The sequence below is a fragment of the Schistocerca piceifrons genome, chromosome 3 (genome assembly GCF_021461385.2).
Source record: "Schistocerca piceifrons isolate TAMUIC-IGC-003096 chromosome 3, iqSchPice1.1, whole genome shotgun sequence".
In the NCBI taxonomy this organism is placed as follows: domain Eukaryota; kingdom Metazoa; phylum Arthropoda; class Insecta; order Orthoptera; family Acrididae; genus Schistocerca; species Schistocerca piceifrons.
The window spans coordinates 777,690,266-777,713,016 of NC_060140.1; the positions used below are offsets into that span (position 1 = coordinate 777,690,266).

At 41.9% G+C, this 22,751-nt stretch overlaps 1 protein-coding gene across 1 annotated transcript in view; it reads left to right on the forward strand.

Annotated features, from left to right (window-relative positions):
• Positions 1–18,599, forward strand: part of LOC124789054 (sialin-like) — a 178,683-nt gene extending 160,084 nt beyond the window's left edge. The window contains exons 9-10 of the mRNA XM_047256345.1: positions 287–407; positions 18,216–18,599. Coding sequence (XP_047112301.1) covers positions 287–407; positions 18,216–18,313 — 219 coding nt within the window. The 3' untranslated portion in view covers positions 18,314–18,599. The remainder of the gene's footprint in view (positions 1–286; positions 408–18,215) is intronic.
• The last annotated feature ends 4,152 nt before the right edge of the window (positions 18,600–22,751 follow it).

A 22,751-nucleotide genomic window follows, 5' to 3' on the forward strand; every position in this document is an offset into this window, starting at 1 on the left:
CCACCGCGGCCGGCGGAAAAATAACTCTCCATTTCGAACAGAGGTTCGGTATGTTGAGGGCAGCGCTTACTTTTTATTCTGTGGTCCTTCTCCCAAGAAACAATCATTTTGGACATTAAAAGTATAAATTTAGTGTCGCATTTCTCAATCGACCGAGGAAAAAGATAAATTAGTTAGAAATGATACTGTATAATACGGCCCTCATTACACTTCGCTTCGTCGACCTATACGAATAGCTGCGACTTGGCCGTTTTTATTTGTACGTTTGTGTTTTGTATGCCTGCAGCAAAAGCGGTCTGCTTGGAACGCGGTGTTCTACCTGTCGGCGGCGCTGTCAGCAGCTGGGTACGTCGCCTACGCCGTGTTCACCACAGCCGAGGAGCAGCCGTGGAACACTTGCCCCTCAGGTGAGTGAATGCTCGCGCCTGCAAGCTTTCGTGTTTGTGGTGGAGGAGTTCGTTCCACCGCAACTATGACGCACGTGAGAGGTAGACACGCAGTTAATACAACATACTTGTCGTTGGCAAGTTTGTCGGAGTATTTCGACCAATGTGTTCCGAATTCGGATTTGCTGGGTATAATGCATCAATTCATCGTGTTATTTTGTTGGATAAATTTATGTGGGTGAAGTGGAAGAAATATGCCGACATCTTGAAGTTAATTGTTGAAGGACGTGATGTCTTTTGTAATGTTAAAAATAATCCACCAATACAACAGATCACTATATGCTTCTGGGTCGACCAAAACAAAACGATAATATTTCTGAAGAATTCCAAAAATCAAGTGCAGAAAGGGTGTTCCAGTCACCATCAGTAAACACTTCCGGGCTAAGTTGCCGTGGTCGATCTGTAGAACTTCTTCTCCCTGACGTTTCGTTCTCAACTACGGAGAACATCTTCCGAGGTGAGTCAACGACTGGCTGCTAGGAGCTGGGGCCGCCGCTTATATGGATATCGTAGAGGGCGCCACCGCACGTCACGTGGCGTCGATGTGCAGCTATCTCTGGCTATCGTCTGTTCTCTCGATTTCAGGCAATCTATTGTCACATGATTGATGCAACGTCGACCGCCATATCTTATCCAATTTTAATCCTTCTTCTTTACGATTAAAATTGTATTGATGTTTGTGGAGTTCAATTGCCTCTCTATACATACGTGTATAATAATGTGACGTCCTCGCTAGCACGCTTGTTTCACCAAATTTCATTTCGTGATCTCCATCCTTAAAAACATGTTCCGCTACAGCCGATTTGTCGATATGTCCCAAGCGACAGTTTCTTTTGTGAAACAAGCGTGCTAGCGAGGACGTCACACTATTATACACGTATGTATAGAGAGGCAATTGAAATCCACAAACATCAATACAATTTTAATCGTAAAGAAGATGGATTAAAATTGGATAAGATATGGCGGTCGACGTTGCAGCAATCACGTGACAATCGATTGCCTGCAATCGAGAGAACAGACGATAGCCAGAGATAGCTGCACATCGACGCCACGTGACGTGCGGTGGCGCTCTCTACGATATCCATATAAGTGGCGGCCCCAGCTCCTAGCAGCCAGTCGTTGACTCACCCCGGAAGATGTTCTCCGTAGTTGAGAACGAAACGTCAGGGAGAAGAAGTTCTACAGATCGACCACGGCAACTTAGCCCGAAAGTGTTTACTGATGAAGACGCCGGCCGTGAAAGTCTACATGGAATGGTGTTCCAGTCGTTATAAAAAGAAGTTCTGTCAGTTCATAGTCGTTCATCACAAACGGAATTCACGCTAGTAATCCTTTAGTCACGTTATTAACCCTCTAGCAAGTGCCTGTACCGCAAGGTCAGTCTACATCTCAGTTAGACGCACTCTCTGTGCGGGGGACTAACATACACTGAAGAGCCAAAGAAATTGTACACCTGCCTAATATGGTGTAGGGCCCCCCGCGAGCACGCAGAACAGCCGCAGCACGACGTAGCATGCACTCGACTTACATGGGAAGTAGAGCTGGAGGGAACTGACACCATGAATCCTGCAGGGCTGTGCATAAATCCGTAAGAGTCAGAGGGAGTGGAGTTCTCTTCTGAACAGCACGTTGTAAGGCATCCCAGACATGCTCAGTAAGGTTCATGTCTGGGGAGTTTGGTAGCCAGTGGAAGTGTTTAAACTCAGAAGGGTGTTCCTGGAGACCCTCTGTAGCAATTAGCAATTCTGGACGTCTGGCGTGTCTCATTATCCTGCTGTAATTGCCCAAGTCCGTCGGAATGCACAATGGAAATAAATGGATGCAGGTGATCAGACAGGATGCTTTCGTACATGTCACCTGTCAAAGTCGTATCTAAAAGTACCAGGGGTCTCACATCACTCCAACTGCACACGTCCCACATCATTACAGAGCCTCCACCAGCTTGAACAGTCCCCTGCTGACATGCAGGGTCCATGGATTCATGAGGTTGTCTCCACACCCGCACATGTCCATCAGCTCGATACAACTGAAACGAGACTCGTCTGATCAGGCAACATGTTTCCAGTCATCAACAGTCCAATGTCGGTTTTTATGGGCCCAGGCAAGGCATAAAACTTTGTGTCGTGCAGTCATCGAGGGTACACGACTGGGCCTTCGGCTCCGAAATCCCCAGCCGGTGAGTTTCGTTGAATGGTTCGCACGCTGACACTTGTTGATGGCTCAGCATTGAAATCTGCAGCAATTTGCGTAAGGGTGGCACTTCTGTCACGTTGAACGATTCTCTTCAGTTGTCGTTGGTCCTGTTCTTGCAGGATATTTTTCCGGGCGCAACGATGTCGGAAATTTGGCGTTTGACCGGATTCCTGATATTCACAGTACACTCATGAAATGGTCGTATGGGAAAATCCCTACTTCATCACTACCTCGGGATGTTGTGTCACATAACTAGTGCGCCGATTACAACACCACGTTGAAACTCTTAACATACCATCGTAGCAGTAGTAACAGATCTAACAACTGCGGCAACACTTGTTGTCCTATATAGGCATTGCCAACCACAGCGCCGTATTCTGCCTGTTTACATATCTCTGTATTTGAATACACATGCCTATACCAGTTTCTTTGGCGCTTCAGTGTATGTAGTCATCTTCCGTGGGCGTCCATTGGGCCACCTGCAAGTGAAGATGTAGGCAGTCTGCACGACTTTAGTGCCTATATTTTCTGGCAGGCTACCTCAATTTTAGATTGTGGCAAGAGCAAACTTGAGCCTCGCACTTCACAGTAATTTAAGATAACTAATGTTCATTCTGATGAAGGGTACACAGGAAAAGGTAGTACTTTCGACTTCATAGCTGAGTTCACAACAAGACTGCACCCTTGCTTTCCAATATGGCAAAAGAAAGAAGCTTACGATGTCATTACAGATGGAGTACAAATTCGGACTGGTGAAGAAAAGGGAAGAAAATCGATTGCAACTTTTCCAGAGAAACCATTCCAACACTGAATTAGGGAAATAGCGGAAAATCTAAATCTATGGGGGCAGGAATTTGTGGGGGATAGGAATTTGGATCGCTGTCTTACGTATTGTGAGAATAATGTGCCGAGCTCATCCACGATCGTTGTCTAGACGTTTGTCTAAACAGTTAATCATTTCGACTACTGCTTCAGAGTATATTCATTTCGCCATGAAGTTTTTTACATAATTAACCCACCACAGTCCAAAAGGAAAAATGGTTTACATAATTACAAGAAAATAAAATGACATTCATTATTACACATTAAGTATGTCTTTAGCACAAAAGCCGGCCGCGGTGGTCTAGCGGTTCTAGGCGCGCAGTCCGGAACCGCGCGACTGCTACGGTCGCAGGTTCGAATCCTGCCTCGGGCATGGATGTGTGTGATGTCCTTAGGTTAGTTAGGTTTAAGTAGTTCTAAGTTCTAGGGGACTAATGACCACAGATGTTAAGCCCCATAGTGCTCAGAGCCATTTGAACCATTTAGCACAAAAATGGTATCACAATGAAACTTCCTGGCAGATTAAAACTGTGTGCCGGACCGAGACTCGAACTCGGGAACTTTTCCTTTCCCGGACAAGTGCTCTACCAACTGAGCTACCCAAGCACGACTCACGCCCCGTCCTCACAGCCTTACTTCTGCCAGTACCTCGTCTCCTACCTTCAAAACTTTACAGAAGCTCTCCTGCGAACCTTGCAGAACTAGCACTCCTGAAAGAAAGGATATTGCAGAGACATGGCTTGGCCACAGCCTAGGGAATGTTTCCAGAATGAGATTTTCACTCTGCAGCGGAGTGTGCGCTGATATGAAACTTCCTGGCAGATTAAAACTGTGTGCCGAACCGAGACTCGAACTCGGGACCTTTGCCTTTCGCGGGCAAGTGCTCTACCAACTGAGATACCCAAGCACGACTCAGACCCCGTCCTCACAGCCTTACTTCTGCCAGTACCTCGTCTCCTACCTTCATATCAGCGCACACTCCGCTGCAGAGTGAAAATCTCATTCTGGAAACATCCCCTAGGCTGTGGCTAAGCCATGTCTCCGCAATATCCTTTCTTTCAGGAGTGCTAGTTCTGCAAGGTTCGCAGGAGAGCTCCTGTAAAGTTTGGAAGGTAGGACACAAAGTACTGGCAGAAGTAAGGCTATGAGGACGGGGACTGAGTCTTGTTTGGGTAGCTCAGTTGGTAGAGAACTTGCACGCGGAAGGAAAGGTCCCGAGTTCGAGTCTCGGTCTGGCACACAGTTTTAATCTGCCAGGAAGTTTCATATCAGAGCACACTCCGCTGCAGAGTGAAAATCTCATTCCAGGGTATCACAATGGTGCCACTAAATTTTGGATCACTTACCCACTGATATAAAATATCCGACAGTAAGGTTAAATTTGAAAACAAAGACAAAAAGTTCTCCTTCAAATTTCTTCTATTCCGTAGAGGAATTTCAATTTTTGTAGTGTGTAAAAGATGGTGAGTATGAATAACTAATTCAGAACTGCATTTTGAAAAATAAAATCAAAATGATAAGAAATGAATCACGCTTCTAAATGGTCATCATATAGTTATATTTACATACGAATGTTTAATGTGAATGTAAAATGTCTCGTTCCACATCACTGTAATTAATCATACAAATAATGCTTGGGACATGAAACTAACTACCTAACTGACTAACTAACTGAATGCGAGTACAGAATCTTACCATTTCGCCACCTTCATTCGTTTCCAATGCGGATAGTCTGTAAGTAATCCATTCATTTATTCCGTGTATTGTAACTACATTTGCTATCATGTCTTTCCTTTGTTTTCGGACTGCATTTCCTTAGGATTCTTCCAATGAATCTCAGTCTGGCATCTGCTTTCCCGACGATTAATTTTATATGGTCATTCCATTTTAAATCAATCCTAATGCCTGCTCCCACATAATATATGGGGTTAACTGCTTCCAGTTGCTGAGCTGCTATATTGTAGCTTAAAGGATCGTTCTTTCTATGTATTCGCAGCACATTGCACTTGTCTGCATTGAGATTCAATTGCCATTCCATTCACCATGTGTCAATTCGTTGCAGATCCTCCTGCATTTCAGTACAATTTTCCGTTGTTACAACCTCTCGATATACTACAGCATCATCCACAAATAGCCTCAGTGAACTTCCGATGTTATCCACAATGTCATTTATATATGTTGTGAATAGCGACGGTCCTACGACACTCCCCTGCGGCACACATGAAATCACTCTTACTTCGGAAGACTTCTCTCCATTGAGAAGGACATGCTGACTTGTTATCTAGGAACTCTTCAATCCAATCACACAATTGGACTGATAGTTCATATGCTCTTACTTTGTTCATTAAACGACTGTGGGGAACTGTATCGAACGCCTTGCGGAAGTCAACAAAAACGGCATCTACCTGTGAACCCGTGTCTATGGCCCTCTGAGTCTCGTGGACGAATAGCGCGAGCTGGGTTTCACACGATCGTCTTTTTCGAAACCCATGCTGATTCCTACAGAGTAGATTTCTTGTCTCCAGAAAAGTCATTATACTCTAACATAATACGTGTTCCAAAATTCTACAACTGATCGACGTTAGAGATATAGCTCTATAGTTTTGCACATCTGTTCGACGTCGCTTCTTGGAAACGGGGATGACCTGTGCCCTTTTCTAATCTTTTGGAACGCTACGCTCTTCTAGAGACCTACGGTACGCCGCTACAGGAAGGAGGGAAGTTCCTTCGCGTACTCTGTGTACGCCGGCCGGTGTGGCCGAGTGGTTCTAGACGCCGCGCGACCGCTACGGTCGCAGGTTCGAATCCTGCCTCGGGCATGGATGTGTGTGATGTCCTTAGGTTAGTTAGGTTTAGGTACTTCTGAGTTATAGGGGACTGATGACCTCAGATGTTAATTCCCATAGTGCTCAGAGCCATTTGAACCATTTACTGTGTAAAATCGAACTGGTATCCCATCAGGTCCAGCGGCCTTTCCTCTTTTGAGCGATTTTAATTGTTTTTCTATCCCTCTGTCATTTCTCTCATTTTATTAAAATGAATATTTCTCGTTATGCATATGGGCGCCAAAAATGTTTTCACATTCGGAGGATGAACTTGGTTACTGAAAGTTTATGAGATCTTGCTGCAAGCAAAAACAACTTTGTTTTAATGATGGGCATCACATCCGTGGCAGTCTCCCCACTATTTCACGATAATACAAAACGAGCAGCCCTCCTTTGAACTTTTTCGCTGTCTTCTGTTAATACTATCTGATGCTGATTCCACACCGCGCAGCAATATTCCAGATGAGGACGGACAAGAGTAGTGTAGACAGTCTCTTTAGCAGACCTGCGGCATTTTCTAAACTTCTGTCAATAAAGGGCAATCTTTGGTTCGCTTTCGCCATAACATTATATACATATGTGATCGTTACCTGGAAACACAAATAATACGATTTTAAACACTGTAAGCCTTTATCATCTACTAGTGAAGCTGAAATTAAGCAATTTTACATTACTGTGACTAAAAGAATCTTCGTTTCCCTAAAAAAATTTATGTTATTTCTCCAAATAGAGCGAGTGGGTTATTACACTGAGATCCCAGATAAATTCGAAGCGCTCAATGTTGGCTAAGGTTTCGCAAAAACTTTCAAGGAAACTTTGAAACCGAGGATGCAGATGATCATGTGGGAAGTCTTGATTGTTTAACAAGTACACGAATAACCAATAGTTTCCTCGCCTAATTTTCAATCATGTACAACATCTAATGCAAAACTCTCCGTTGCTCAGAGCTGGAAATTATGCTATCACCTTGAACTGGAAGCAACTGCAGCATTGTCACATTTATAGTGCCAGTTAAGATCAGTGTTGGGTACCCATACAAGGCGGGTCATTTAAGGCGTTTACTTGTATTGTCCACGCATCCGTTTATGGTACAATGATTCTTTTTTTCAGCCTTCATTAAACTATGAGTAGTCTCTTATGTTAGCTTTATTCATTACAGAGATATGGTATCAGCTTTTTCACTTGAAACTACACTAAGTTTTGCTGCTAATATCGTAGATCTTAAAGAGAAGACTTAAACAGCGTTCACTTTTTACATGCCATATAAATAGAATAAAAATTTTTGAAACTTCGGATGTGTCTATTGTGAACATCGAACAAATTGCTATCTATTGCGGAAGTTGGTGTTACGTACGGAACTGTCACGTCCAGCCAATGTGGCTTTCTAGTCTAATGCAGCTAAGAGGATCTAATTACAAATTCAGACTTAAAATTAATACTAATCACACTTGGCTACATGTGGTCGGATCAAAACAAGATATTAGGTAAATGAATAGGCATCGAATGATGATTCACCTGTTAACTACGGTAAAGAGTTCTGCTTTTTGCCGGGATTTTGAAAGATTGGCAAATGACAAGAACTGAATGGATTTGTAAAACGGGTAAAAGAGGTGTAAAAACGTTAAACGATAATTTCGTTTGTACAATGAAGCTAAAATGTGTTTAATTTCTACAGACAAACTTGTAAAATTACATCAGCAAAAACGCAAACTCAAACACGTTCATAATGCTCCGTTTGCATAATCAAGTGTTCAAAATGTCAACCGTCAATTGCACTTGCTGGAGCTGATGATGGACTTGCATACAGACTGAACAGGTTGTTTCGATGCCGTTGCCCACGATACAACAATGCGATGTTTTAAATCCTCTTGTTTCGTCGGAACTTGAGTTTGGGATTCATCTTTGAGTCTATCCCAGAGAAAAAAAAGTCGGGTGGCAACAAATCAGGAGAACGTCTTTACGTCCAATCCAACGATCAGGAGAGAGGTAGGTGGGAGCTTGTAGTGATCTAGGCGCTTATTCTATTCCTACCGTATACCTCTACGCGTTTGATGTAGCACTTCCGTAGAAGAGCTAGGAGCATTTCGGTACGATACTGTGCGTATCTTTTACCTGTTACAGTTTCTTAAATGAATTAAGGAGTAGTTATGCAGTCCCCAATAATCTCGCACCAAACTTTCAGCCTCTGCTGCCTCTTATATTCAGCTTCCATGAGCCAATAAGGACTCTAAACTCCGAATAATTCGTATTTCTTATATTCAGCTTTTCTATTGCTGTGTTCCTTAAAGCTTCTTTCATCGGTAAATATAACCCTTTGACGATGTAATATTAGAACCATGTGGCAAAATTACATGTATCTTGTGCAATTTCGCCTGTTAAATTGCTGGTGAAAAGACACATGATAAGGATGGATCCATTTTGCGCACAAAATGCAGAAAACGCTGGATTGAGAGTAACAAGTGGATTATACTGCTTGAATACTGCTCAGCAGTGTGGGATCCGTACCAGATAGGGTTGATAGGAGAGATAGAGAAGATCCAACGGAGTGGAAGACTCTGCGGGAGAGACGCTCAGTAGCTCGGTACGGGCTTTTGTTAAAGTTTCGAGAACATACCTTAACCGAAGAGTCAAGTAGTATATTGCTCCCTCCTACGTATATCTCGCGAAGAGACCATGAGGATAAAATCAGAGAGATTAGAGCCCATACAGAAGCATACCGACAATCCTTTTTTCCACGAACAATACGAGACTGGAATAGAAAGAAGAACCGATAGAGGTACTCAGGGTACCCTCCGCCACACACCGTCAGGTGGCTTGCGGAGTATGGATGTAGATGTAGATGTAGATTATGAACAACAGCTACTGGAAAATACACAACGACGGAAAGAAATGTCAGCACCAAAAAACAGTTATTGCAGAGTAATGAAATTTCGGGAATACGTCTAGGTAACCATATTTAAGTGATTACCATTGCAAGGACACACGAGATATGTCATTGCAAATATGAAACGCTGGTAAATTTATAATCAGTGTAACCCTTAGCAGAGGGCACATGGTTGGTGTGAGATTATTGGGGACTGCATAATTAGTCCTGAGTTCATTTAAGAAACGTTGTACTAGCGGCGGATGTCAGTTTGTGGTATGGAGTTCCATGTCTGTTGCACTTCGTCTGTCAATACAGGCACGGTTAATACTGTTTGAGAATGACACTGGAGTTGTCGTTCGACGATGTCCCATATGTACTTGATTGGAGGCAGATCTGGTGATCGAGACGGCCAAGGCAACATGACACTCTGTAGAGCAATTTGGGTTAGAACAGCGGTATGTTGGTGAGTGTTATCCAGTTGGAAAACACCCCCTGGATTGCTGTTCGTGAATGTCACCGCAACACGTCGCACTACAAGATTGACGTACAAATTTGCGGTTAGAGTGAGCGGAATAACCACGAGAGTGCTTCTGCTGTCATTCACTGGTGTTTGGTGCTTGTCTTAACCCCAAAAGAAGAAATCCAGTGGTGTCACGTTCGGTGAACGCGGAGACCAATTGACAGGACCTCCACACCCGATCCATGTTCCAAGAAATGATGTATCCAAATAGGTATGAAAATCCAACCCCCAATGACGTGCCGCACCACCTTGTTGGAAAAGTAAGACGGCAATGTCCTGAATCTGTGGTACAAAAAATAACTGCAATACATCAAGATAAGTATTGGCTGTGAATGGCGTTTCACTGAAGAAAAAAGATCCTGTGATTTTGTTTTGCATACTACTGCACCATACTTCCAGCTTAGGGTGGTCTCTGACTATCTCAAACACAATGTGGGAATTCTCGGACCCCCAGATCATAGTACTGTATCAGTAGATAACACCGTTCAAATGAAATGTGATCTAATCTCAGAAAAGGACGTGCTTCAGATAGTCATAATCTTCCTCAGTCTCAGCCAGCATCGCAACAGCAAAGTCAAAACGAGCTCTTTTATCCGATCGTTGGAGGGGCTGCATGATCTGAACTTTGTACCCACGAAAAATAATTTATTTATGTACGATGCCGTGCACTGATGTCTTCGGAATCTGCAACTCACGTGAGTTTCTGCGAACTGCCTTCTTGGGACGACTCACAAAGGCATCTCTCACTGTCTGAACTGGCTGCGTACTGGGTGAAGGCCTGCCAATGATAGGGAGATCACAGGCGCTTGAACTTCGCAAACCATACCTTGATGCTTTTAACATCTGATGGCTGTCTATGATACGCCGTATGGAATTTTCTCTGGTCTGTTTTTGGTGACTCTGTCTCGTGATATCAGAGGACACATTGGATTTCTCCTGATTTGAGTACACACCGTTTGCGTATGGTGTCCGATCCCGGTGTTGTTACATCAATAGTTGTTGTTGTTGTGGTCTTCAGTCCTGAGACTGGTTTGATGCAGCTCTCTATGCTACTCTATCCTGTGCAAACTCCTTCATCTCCCAGTACCTGCTTCAACCTACATCCTTCTAAATCTGCTTAGTGTATTCATCTCTTGGTCTCCCTCTGCGATTCTTACCCTCCACGCTGCCCTCCAATGATAAATTTGTGATCCCTTGATGCCTCAGGACATGTCCTACCAACCGATCCCTTCTTCTAGTCAAGTTGTGCCACAAACTTCTCTTCTCCCCAATCCTATTCAATACCTCCTCATTAGTTACGTGATTTACCAACCTAATCTTCAACATTCTTCTATAGCACCACATTTCGAAAGCTTCTATTCTCTTCTTGTTTAAACTATTTATTGTCCATGTTTCACTTCCATACATGGCTACACTCCATACAAATACCTTCATAAACGACTTCCTGACACTTAAATCTATACTCGATGTTAACAAATTTCTCTTCTTCAGAAACGCTTTCCTTGCCATTGCCAGTCTACATTTTATATCCTCTCTACTTCGACCATCATCAGTTATTTTGCTCCCCAAATAGCAAAACTCCTTTACTACTTTAAGTGTCTCATTTCCTAATCTAATGCCCTCAGCATCACCCGACTTAATTCGACTATATTCCATTATCCTTGTTTTGCTTTTGTTGATGTTCATCTTATATCCTCCTTTCAAGAAACTGTCCATTCCGTTCAACTGCTCTTCCTAGTCCTTTGCTGTCTCTGACAGAATTACAATGTCATCGGCGAACCTCAACGTTTTTATTTCTTCTCCCTGGATTTTAATACCTACTCCAAATTTTTCTTTTGTTTCCTTTACTGCTTGCTCAATATACAGATTGAATAACATCGGGGAGAGGCTACAACCCTGTCTCACTCCCTTCCCAACCACCGCTTCCCTTTCGTGCCCCTCGACTCTTATAACTGCCATCTGGCTTCTGTACAAATTGTAAACAGCCTTTCGCTCCCTTTATTTTACCCCTGCCACCTTTAGAATTTGAAAGAGGGTATTCCAGTTAACATTGTCCAAATCTTTCTCTAAGTCTACAAATGCTAGAAACGTAAGTTTGCCTTTTCTTAATCTTTCTTCTAAGATAAGTCGTAGGATCAGTATTGCCTCACGTGTTCCAACATTTCTACGGAATCCAAACTGATCTTCCCCGAGGTCGGCTTCTACCAGTTTTTCCATTCGTCTGTAAATAATTCGCGTTAACATTTTGCAGCTGTGACTTATTAAACTGATAGTTCGGTAATTTTCACATCTGTCAACACCTGCTCTCTTTGGGATTGGAATTATTATATTCTTCTTGAAGTCTGAGGGTATTTCGCCTGTCTCGTACATCTTGCTCACCAGATGGTAGAGTTTTGTCAGGACTGGCTCTCCCAAGGTCGTCAGTAGTTCTAATGGAATGTTGTCTACTCCCGGGGGCTTGTTTCGACTGTTTCAGTGCTCTGTCAAACTCTTCACGCAGTATCGTATCTCCCATTTCATCTTCATCTACATCCTCTTCATTTCCATAATATTGTCCTGAAGTACATTGCTCTTGTATAGACCCTGTATATACTCCTTCCACCTTTCTGCTTTCCCTTCTTTGCTTAGAACTGGGTTTCCATCTGAGCTCTTGATATTCATACAAGTGGCTCTCTTTTCTCCAAAGGTCTCTTTAATTTTCCTGTAGGCAGTATCTATCTTACCCCTAGTGAGATAAGCCTCGACATCCATACATTTGTCCTCTAGCCATGCCTGCTTAGCCATTTTGCACTTCCTGGCAATCTCAATTTTGAGACGTTTGTATTCCTTTTCGCCTGCTTCATTTACTGCATTTTTATATTTTCTCCTTTCATCAATTAAATTCAATATGTCTTCTGTTACCCAAGGATTTCTACTAGCCCTCGTCTTTTTACCTACTTGATCCTCTGCTGCCTTCACTACTTCATCCCTCAGAGCTACCCATTCTTCTTCTACTGTATTTCTTTCCCCCATTCCTGTCAATTGCTCCCTTATGCTCTCCCTGAAACTCTGTACAACCTCTGGTTTAGTCCGTTTATCCAGGTCCCATCTCCTGAAATTCCCACCATTTTGCAGTTTCTTCAGTTTTAAACTACAGTTCATAACCAATAGATTGTGGTCCACATCTGCCCCTGGAAATGTCTGTTATGATTCTTGAACCAAGTGTTAGCTACGATTAAGTTATGCTCTGTGCAAAATTCTACCAGACGCCTTCCTCTTTCATTTCTTACCTCGAATCCATATTCACCTACTATGTTTCCTTCTCTCCCTTTTCCTACTCTCGAATTCCAGTCACCCACGACTATTAAATTTTCGTCTCTCTTCACTACCTGAATAATTTCTTTTATCTCATCTTACGTCTTCGTCATCTGCAGAGCTAGTTTGCATATAAACTTGTACTACTGTAGTAGGAGTGGGCCTCGTGTCTATCTTGGCCATTATAATATGTTCACTATGCCGTTTGTAGTAGCTTAACCGCACTCCTATTTTTTTTATTCATTATTAAACCTACTCCTGCATTACTCCTATTTGATTTTGTATTTATAACCCTGTATTCACCTGACCAGAAGTCTTGTTCCTTCTGCCACCGAACTTCACTAATTCCCAGTATATCTAACTTTAACCTATCCCTTTCGCTTTTTAAATTTTCTAACCTACCTGCCCGATTAAGGGATCTGACATTCCACGCTCCGATCCCTAGAACGGTAGTTTTCTTTCTCCTGATAACGACGTCCTCTTGAGTAGTCCCCGCCCGGAGATCCGAATGGGGGACTATTTTACCTCCGGAATATTTTACCCAAGAGGACGCCATCATCATTTAACCATACAGTAAAGCTGCATGCCCTCGGGAAAAATTACGGCTGTAGTTTCCCCTTGCTTTCAGCCGTTCACAGTACCAGCACAGCAAGGCCGTTTTGGTTAGTGTTACAAGGCCAGATCAGTCAATCATCCAGACTGTTACCCCTGCAACTACTGAAAAGGCTGCTGCCCCTTTTCAGGAACCACAAGTTTGTCTGGCGTCCCAACAGATACCGCTCTGTTGTGGTTGCACCTACGGTACGCATATCTGTATCGTTGAGGCACGCAAGCCTCCCCACCAATGGCAAGGTCGATGGTTCATGGGGGGACATCAATAGATCCTATAACAAATAACGCAACAGTACAACAGTAGGTATGCATGTACAATAACCTTGAATATATCACATTCAATTCAAGACAAAATGTATATGTCCATGTGTCATATTTTATGTATTACGAATGTTTGTAATCGGGGAAAACCCTGAAATATCCGGTATATTCATTACACCAGAGGACTGAAATTTAAAATTTAGGATACCAGAACCCAAGCAATACAAACGTGCAAAACTATCACGGAAGCGTAAAATCAGTCTGTCACTGCAAGATAAACGTTTATTGTCTGAAACAAATCATACATACATACATTAATCCTTGTTCCATAGATCATGAACACGACATTTCGTAATGATGTGGAACGTGTGACTTTAACATGAGTTTTCTTTACACAAAGTAATTAATTCTTCTTTTTGTTTTTTTATTGTTTTACAGTTACTACTTCATATCTAAGAATTCATCTGTTGAGTAGAAGGAGTTGCGTTCAGAAATTCTTTTAATTTGCTTATAAATGTTTGTTGACTATCTGTCAGACTTTTAATACCATTTGGCAAATGACCAAAGATTTTTGTGGCAGCATAATTCACCCCTTTCTGTGCCAAAGTGAGATTTAATTCATAATAGAGAATATCTTCCTTTCTTTTAGCGTTGTAGCTATGCATTTCGCTGTTATTTTTGAATTGGGATGTGGTATTAATGACAAATTTCATAAGTGAATATATATATATATATATATATATATATTCACTTCATAAGTGAATATATATATATATTCACTTATGAAATTTGTCATTAATAACACATCCCAATTCAAATATATATACATATATATATATATATATATATATATATATACATATATATTCACTTATGAAATTTGTCATTAATAACAATAACAATATATATATATTGTGAAGGTACTGTGAATATCCCGAGTTCCTTAAGTAAACGTCTGCAAGGTGATCTTGGGTGGTCTCCAGCTATTATTCTGATTACAAGCTTTTGTGCAATGAATACTTTCTCTCTTGATGACGATGTGTCCCAAAATATGATACCATATGAAAGCAGTGAACGAAAATAGGCATAGTAGGCTAATTTACTGATACATTTATCCTCAAAATTTGCAATAACCCTAATAGTGTAAGTAGCTGAACCTAACCGTTTCAGCAGATAATCGATGTGTTTCTTCAAATTCAATTCCTAATCAATGCACACACCCACAAATTTTGAGTATTCTGCCTTAGCAACAGACTTCCGTTTGCTATTTACTGTACAGAATTGTATAAACTGTGTTTTCTCAAACTTTAGTGAGAGTCCATTTACAGAGAACCACTTAATAATTTTCTGAAGACATAATTTGCAATTTCCTCAGCTGATTCTTGCTTCTTGGGTGTCCTTACTATACTTTTATCATCAGCAAAAAGAACTAGCTTTGCATCTTCATGAATATAGAGTGGCAAGTCGTTAATACGAGGTGCGGCTAGAAAAAAACCGGACTGATGCTGGAAAAAACATTTATTTACAATTATTTACACTTTCATGTTATTTCCTTCAATGTACTCTCCTCCTCGGTCTCTACACCACTCCATACGAATTTTCCACTGTTCATAGCAATGCTGCAGATCATTTTCGGTAAGTCCATACATTACTTTCGTCGCTTTTTCTTTTACTGCTTCAACAGTCTCAAATCTAGTTCCTTTCAAAGCTGACTTGACTTTAGGGAAAAGAAAAAAGTCACAGGGGGCCAAATCAGGTGAGTAGGGTGGATGATCTAAGATGGGAATGTTGTGTTTTGCCAAAAACGTCTTCACTGACAACGCACTGTGAGCTGGGGCATTGTCTTGGTGAAGGATCCATGACTTTTTTCTCCACAAATCGTTCCGTTTTCTCCGTACTCGCTCACGTAGGGTACCAGGACGCTAATGTAGTAATGCTGATTCACTGTTTGTCCCTCTGGTACCCAATCAATGTGCACAATCCCTTTGATGTCAAAAAAAAACAATCATCATTGCCTTGAATTTCGATTTTGACATTCGTGCTTTTTTTTGTCGTGGAGAACCAGGAGTTTTCCAATGCATCGATTGGCGTTTAGTTTCGGGATCGTAAGTAAAAAACCACGATTCATCGCAAGTAATAACATTTTGTAAGAAGGTGGGATCACTTTCAATGTTTTCCAGGATGTCAGAACAAATCATTCTTCGGCGTTCCTTCTGTTCAATTGTCAGACACTTTGGAACCATTTTTGAACACACTTTGTTCATGTTGAAACTTTCATGAAGAATCTGCCTAACACTTTCCTTGTCAACTCCTGTTAACTCAGACACTGCTCTGATTGTTAAACGGCGATCTTGTCGAACAAGTTTACCGATTTTTTCAATGTTTGCATCAGTTTTTGCTGACAATGGTCTGCCAGTGCGAGTGTCATCACTGGTGTCTTCGCGGCCATCTTTAAATCGTTTAAACCACTCAAACACTTGTGTTCGCGATAAACAATCATCGCCGTACACTTGTTGTAACATTACAAACGTTTCACTTGCAGATTTTCCTAGTTTGAAACAAAATTTGATGTTAACACGCTGTTCTTTCTGTACACTCAACATTTTCCGACGCACAGACAAAACGTCAACTACTTAAAACAGACGCCACGGGCAGACTGAGTGCAGGAGGCAGATGAAACTCGAGCAGTAGGCAGAGCGAGAGTCACGTGACAGGCCACGCGACTTTCAGCCTTATTGCATTCGTTTTATTGTTTCACCAGTACTAGTCCGGTTTTTTTCTAGCCACACCTCGTATATATTAAGAACAATAAGGGACTTGAGACTGAACCCTGTGGGACACCATTCTTGATACCTCCCCAGTTAGAGGACTCTGCTGGTTTTTGCAGACTATCTATACTGTTAATTTCAACCTTCTGCATTCTTCCAGTTAAGTATGAATTAAACCATTTGTGCACTGTCTGACACATACAACAATACTTCAGCTTATCTAGAAAAATTTCATGATGCACACAATCAAAAGCCTTTGAGAGATCACAAAATATTCCAATGGGTGATGTTCGGTTATTCAATGCATTTAATATTTGATCAGTGAAAGCATATATAGCATTTTCTGTTGAAAAGAGTTTCTGAAAACCAAATTGACATTTTGTTAGTACTTCATTTTACAAATACGAGTATGTTATGCTACTCTTGAATACATTACTTTTTCAAGAATTTTGGATAAAGCTGTCAGAAGTGAGATTGGGCGGTAGTTGTAAGCATCAGATCTATCCCCTTTTTTATGCAACTTCATTGCTGGTAGGCAGCATGTTGGCCATATATGAACGTGGATGCTACGCATGAGAGTAAGAACGGCTTTTCCATAATATGAGGTTGAAAGTGGAGGCCAGAAATAATATCCTAAGGAAGATAATCGGGTGTACATGGGTCTCTTAGCCACGAACTTCAAGAGCAGCGGCAGAATACGCATGCCCTTTGTGGTACGGGTTTGTGCACGCCTAAGAAGTCGACAGGGAATTGAATGAGACGTGGTAGATTGTTACTGGATGTCTACGGCCTACAGTATTCGCCAATGGCTAACATCTGGCAGATAGTGTTTCCCCAGACATCAGTCCACTTCGTGAAGTGGAAAACACAAACCAGTTCCGATGCCTAGCCATTAACTGCATGATTATGTACCAGCCGTCCAGAGGTGGATGGCCAGGAAAAGCTTCATGAAAATCAGCAGCGTTCTGTAAACGACTCCATCGAAACCAATATGTAAATGTGGAATGCACAAGTTGTAAACGATGTTCATCCATCTAAAAATCTCCCTCGTGGCCACCAAGAGAAGTGCATTACGTGGCATGCTCACAATAGTCTACGCTCTGACGTCAGAAGATCCCAATGTAATCTCCAAAATGGAGATTTCCGGTTGTCGCTGCTAAGACTGCGATTGCAGCACAGCGCAAGCCACGGACCACTTGTTCTGCCATGGCTCTCTCCCCCTCTTGCAGCCAGAAAGATCTACTTTACGCAACTCCAAATTCTCTTGAGGTTGCCTGCTTTTTGTTCTTCATGATGTGATCTTCCGTACACTTCTATCCAGACGTGTTTAAGTTACTTGTTTTGTATATTCTAAAATTTCTGGTTGTATTTCTTTGTACTGATCATTCTGACATGCATAAAGAAATGTAAGAACGAGTCAAAACACACAGCAAATCCCGGTACTTAACTTTTATTTTATTTGTGCACTTTCTTGTGTTTGCTAGAAAGATCCACCTTACATGCAACAACATAACGTACACTAATACAAATGCATATGTCAGGCATAGAGAAAAATGTAGTAGAAAAACAACATTTTATTTTTTGATGATTTATTTCTGTTTATTTCAGGAAAAGAATCCAAAGCAAAGAGCGACGGGTCCGCTGACACAGCAACCATTGAAGATGAAGTCGTGGAAGAGAGTGGGCATAAATCCCTTGACTTTTAGCCATCGATATCTTCAGCACATTCTAATGTGTCACCAGCGGGCTGCACGAAGGTAATGGTGGCACAATCGGCGTGGATGTTGTCTGGAGATGGACTCTCCAAATGTGTGGATTGTTGCACTTAGTTACTAGGCACTCGGTGGTGTCTGCAAAGAGAAAAGTTGTCAACTTCCTATGAAGTACCTGTTCTTTCCTATGAATGTATTAAACCTTGCAGTTTTTAGGACTGTGCCAACCAATGGGCAAAATTTTCAAAATGAAACTCATGTTTCCGGGCTGTCGTTGAGAGAAGGCACTGATGTAAATCCCTTAAGCTGTGACTTGAATCTCACCTGGATATCATCAACGTTTCATTACTTTGCGGACTGTATCTTTTGACATTTAAAATAAAGGAGTGGTGTTCAAGCCAAATATAGTATCCTAGAGTTCCATATTTAGACTGCCTCCTGATTTGATGCATATGTGAGTCTAGTTTCTATTTTATTCGATGGACGACATTTGATGCTCAGACAAATGTTTTAATATTTCTTTGGTATTTCCTGCTTCACCCAATCGCTGCCCACAGTGCTCATGTATTCTTCATGCCTCAACAAGTCTTACTCATGTAGCATATAATCAATAAATTTTGGCCACCCTGGTCACCCGTTAACTCGTTAATATGACCACATGCTATTCACGAATCATCTAGAAATTCTATAGCGTACGTAAAGCGATTAATTATTCAGTAACGAGCATTCATATCCAGTTTACTTGTGGGTACAAGTGTGTTAACATTCCATCCGCATGTAGTGGGTTTTTATATTAAATGCTGAAGACACTTCAAATGGTTCAAATGGCTCTGAGCGCTATGGGACTTAACATCTGAGGTTATCAGTCCTTTAGAACTTAGAACTACTTAAACCTAACTAACCTAAGGACATCACACACATCCACGCCCGAGACACGATTTGAACCTGCGACCGAAGCGGTCGCGCATTTCCAGACTGAAGCGCCTAGAACCGCTCGGCCACAACGGCCGGCTGAAGACACTTCAATACCAGAAATTAATGGGCAGAGGGGAGAGAGGTAATGCCAAAATTACCTGATAGACTGTTGCTTGAGTGATGCCCTGCATCAACGCCATATCTTTACACAGTGCCATACTGAATGAAGGCATGTGACATTGTTGATGATGATCCTTCTGTCACAGCGTAACTTCAAGTTTTGTTGTTCCTTTTCTACTACTGGAAACGACTATGTATCGAGCATTAAGGACTTTCCTTTAATTTGTACCTGGCTGAATAAGACGGTGGGGTGAAGTGGAAGCCTTCCCATAAAGATTTTCGGACTTCATCTGTAGGTATGTGGAGATGGATGGTTCACCTAACAGGTCCCTAACATGAATGTTTGACGTGTACCGGTCTGCGACTGCGATGATGCCGAGGATTTTACTAATGATTGTAGCTTCTTCAGGTTTGTGGTTGGTACCACTCATCGTATGTCTGATCCGTACAGAATCGTTGGCAGGATACACTCCGGTATCCAATCCAAGTTTTTCGTTTAGCGATAACCCCACACACTTTAGGAGCGGGTACAATTCGAAAAAAGCAGCACAACCATTACTTCTTGCTCTTTTCATTTGTATCACGAATGTCAGGAGCCTGTCGAGCTGCAGCCCAGGTATGTTGCGGAGTCACTCTGCCAGCCACGGACATTTGTCGGCTTGGAGTAGTTAACTTGCGAACATCACAGCAATACTCTTTTCTGAATTTATTTTAATTTTATGGTTTGATTTGAATCTTCCAGATGTTGCATCATTGGATGATGATATTTAAGTGTTGCTGCACTTCTTGTGCAAGAAATTTTAGGTTTCTGCTGTTTTATACACCACCATATCATCCGCAAAGAGGGCAGTTTCACCTCCCGTCAATTTTAGTGCGTCTTTGGTGTACAGCGTGTAAAGCACAGGTACCAGAATCGAGCCCTGAGGGTTCCCAGCCTCAGCATTCTTAGTCGTGCTGCCGTTGCTAACAGTGTAATGCCTCCCCGCTAGAAACGAATCAGTCACGCTGATCATGTGTTCTGGAATATCTATCTGGGATAATTTTTATATTAAGCTGGCATGCCAAACTTATCAAACGCTTTCTCGATGTCGAGAAAGAACGCTTCTGTACTGTGTCTCCTGTCTCTCGCCCCGCATGTGTATTGCAACAGACGCATGGATTGGTGAATAGTGCCGTGTTCTGGCCAGAAGCGAAGCTGCTCAGTGGTGAGGACTCTGTGAATGACACACTCCCAGTATTTTCCCTAGAAAGCACAGTAGTGACATGGGTCCGTAACTTTGGGGTAGGCTGAGGTTCCTATGTGTTGAGGTGATAACCTAAGTAGTTTTCCAGGAGGTTGGGAAGTAGGTTACGGAGGACATTGGTTGTAGATTATGATGAGGTAGGTGATTGTGGAAGAAGCTAGATGTTTTAGGTGTGGGACACAGACCTTGTCGGGACCAGAGGATTTGTTGCCTTGCCTTGCCATCTGATGTAGGCGTATACAAGGCGATGGGAAACGAGTGTGCACCCTGTTTCTGGCCTATATTAGCCGGCCGCTGTGGCCGAGCGGTTCTAGGCGCTTCAGTCTGGAACCGCGCGACCGGTACTGTCGCAGGTTCGAATCCTGCCTCGGGCATGGATGTGTGTGATGTCCTTAGGGTTAGTTAGGTTTAAGTAGTTCTAAGTCTAGGGGACTGATGACCTCAGATGTTAAGTCCCATAGTGCTCAGAGCCATTTGAACCATTTTCTGGCCTATTCTCTCTCAGCTGAGCCATTCGTCCAACTATTTCTCTCTCCTGTCTTTCACTCTCGTCAGCCGGAACGTCAATATTTAAATATAAGCCATCTTTGGATATGAGTTTCTCATGTTAACGTTAAAATTTACTTGCTTATTCCAATTAAGTATGATTCATTTGCACTGTACATTTCTGACAAATACACAGAGTAACAGCACAGTTAAAATATACAGCCGTAGCCAAAGCAAGATTCGAATGCCTGGCGTCCAAGGTGTAATGAGACTGTGCCTATACTTTGAAGATTGGCAAGTATCTGAGTCAGATTATCTCGCCCTCACACCTCTGATTTGCAGAACAGAATGATCCAAACAAGCTGTGATTAGAGACGTCTACCCAAAGGGGAACAATACAGTTGACTCTCTTGGGCCTAGAAGACGGGGTGAAGCTCAGTATTTCAGTCTGTTTCAACAACACGGTGGAAACGTTTACGTCCAAAGTACATTGAAAGATCAGGTAGCATATAGTATGCTTTCGAGAATAGTGGGGAAAAGAAATTATACATAGGTGTTTCCGCAACGTCCATATAACTGAAGAGAATTATAAAATACATCATAGTGGGTTCCAGCTGAGCGCTAAACATGATACAGCATGTAAGAATTTTTGTCTTAATCAAATATGAAGACTGTTACGTTAAATCTAAACCAGTTATAAACAATCAAAAATTACGATTTCGACTATTCTCAACGAAAAGCTTTTATTACGATAATATTCGTTCTAACTGACGTCACATCTATAATTAATGTACGAGCGGATCAAACCGTACAGAGGTAACCAGTACTACGCCCAACAGAGTGCTAGATAGTCGCAATAAACCTTCCAGTAGTACCTCAACTGTCTCTAACTCACCTGAAGCGTTGTACAAACGTCGTATCTTCTTCCTACCCAAAGGCTACCCAGTGAAGTGCCATGTGTTTTTTACTGTACCTATTCAGAAAAAAACACGATAAATGAATACTAATTGCAGTTACTGCTTGGAAACTATTTGTTATTAAAACACAACAATTGATTTGTACGTAGTATTGCATCAGAATTTCCAACAACTAACGAAACCTAATGGTAATATATTACTGTTACCATTTCTTTTCGAAACTTTCAGTTATTGACACTTTGGTAACTAAATTTAAACAATGTAGTGCCTCGGTGAGATGACTTACGTCACCGAACACTGATCGCAGGCTACCCATTTACAACCAGTACAATTGCGCTAACGCTCAGACATCCGTGCAAGTTCGACAAATACCAACTTTATTCGTACACGCAGCTTTGTGGTTCTTTTTTTACTAAATAAATGACGAATAAATAATTTAAACATGCAGAATGATCGAGGACAACTATCTCCCCTGATAACTTCGAAACTTTGTTAATAGTGGTAACATGAAACTTGCCGGCGTAAATGTCTGAAAGATTGGTGAAACAGCATCTCTTCAATGATGATCTAACACTGTATGCCACCAGAACCGCGAGATTCTAGCGTAATTTCCGTAGTGAGATCTCATTAAGATGTGTAGTATTTTCTAAACAAAAACATTATAACAGCACAATTATACACTCAGTGCTGTTTCTGACATTAAGATAAACGTTCGGTCTCCATTTGCTGTGCCGTCTGCTGTTGTCGACG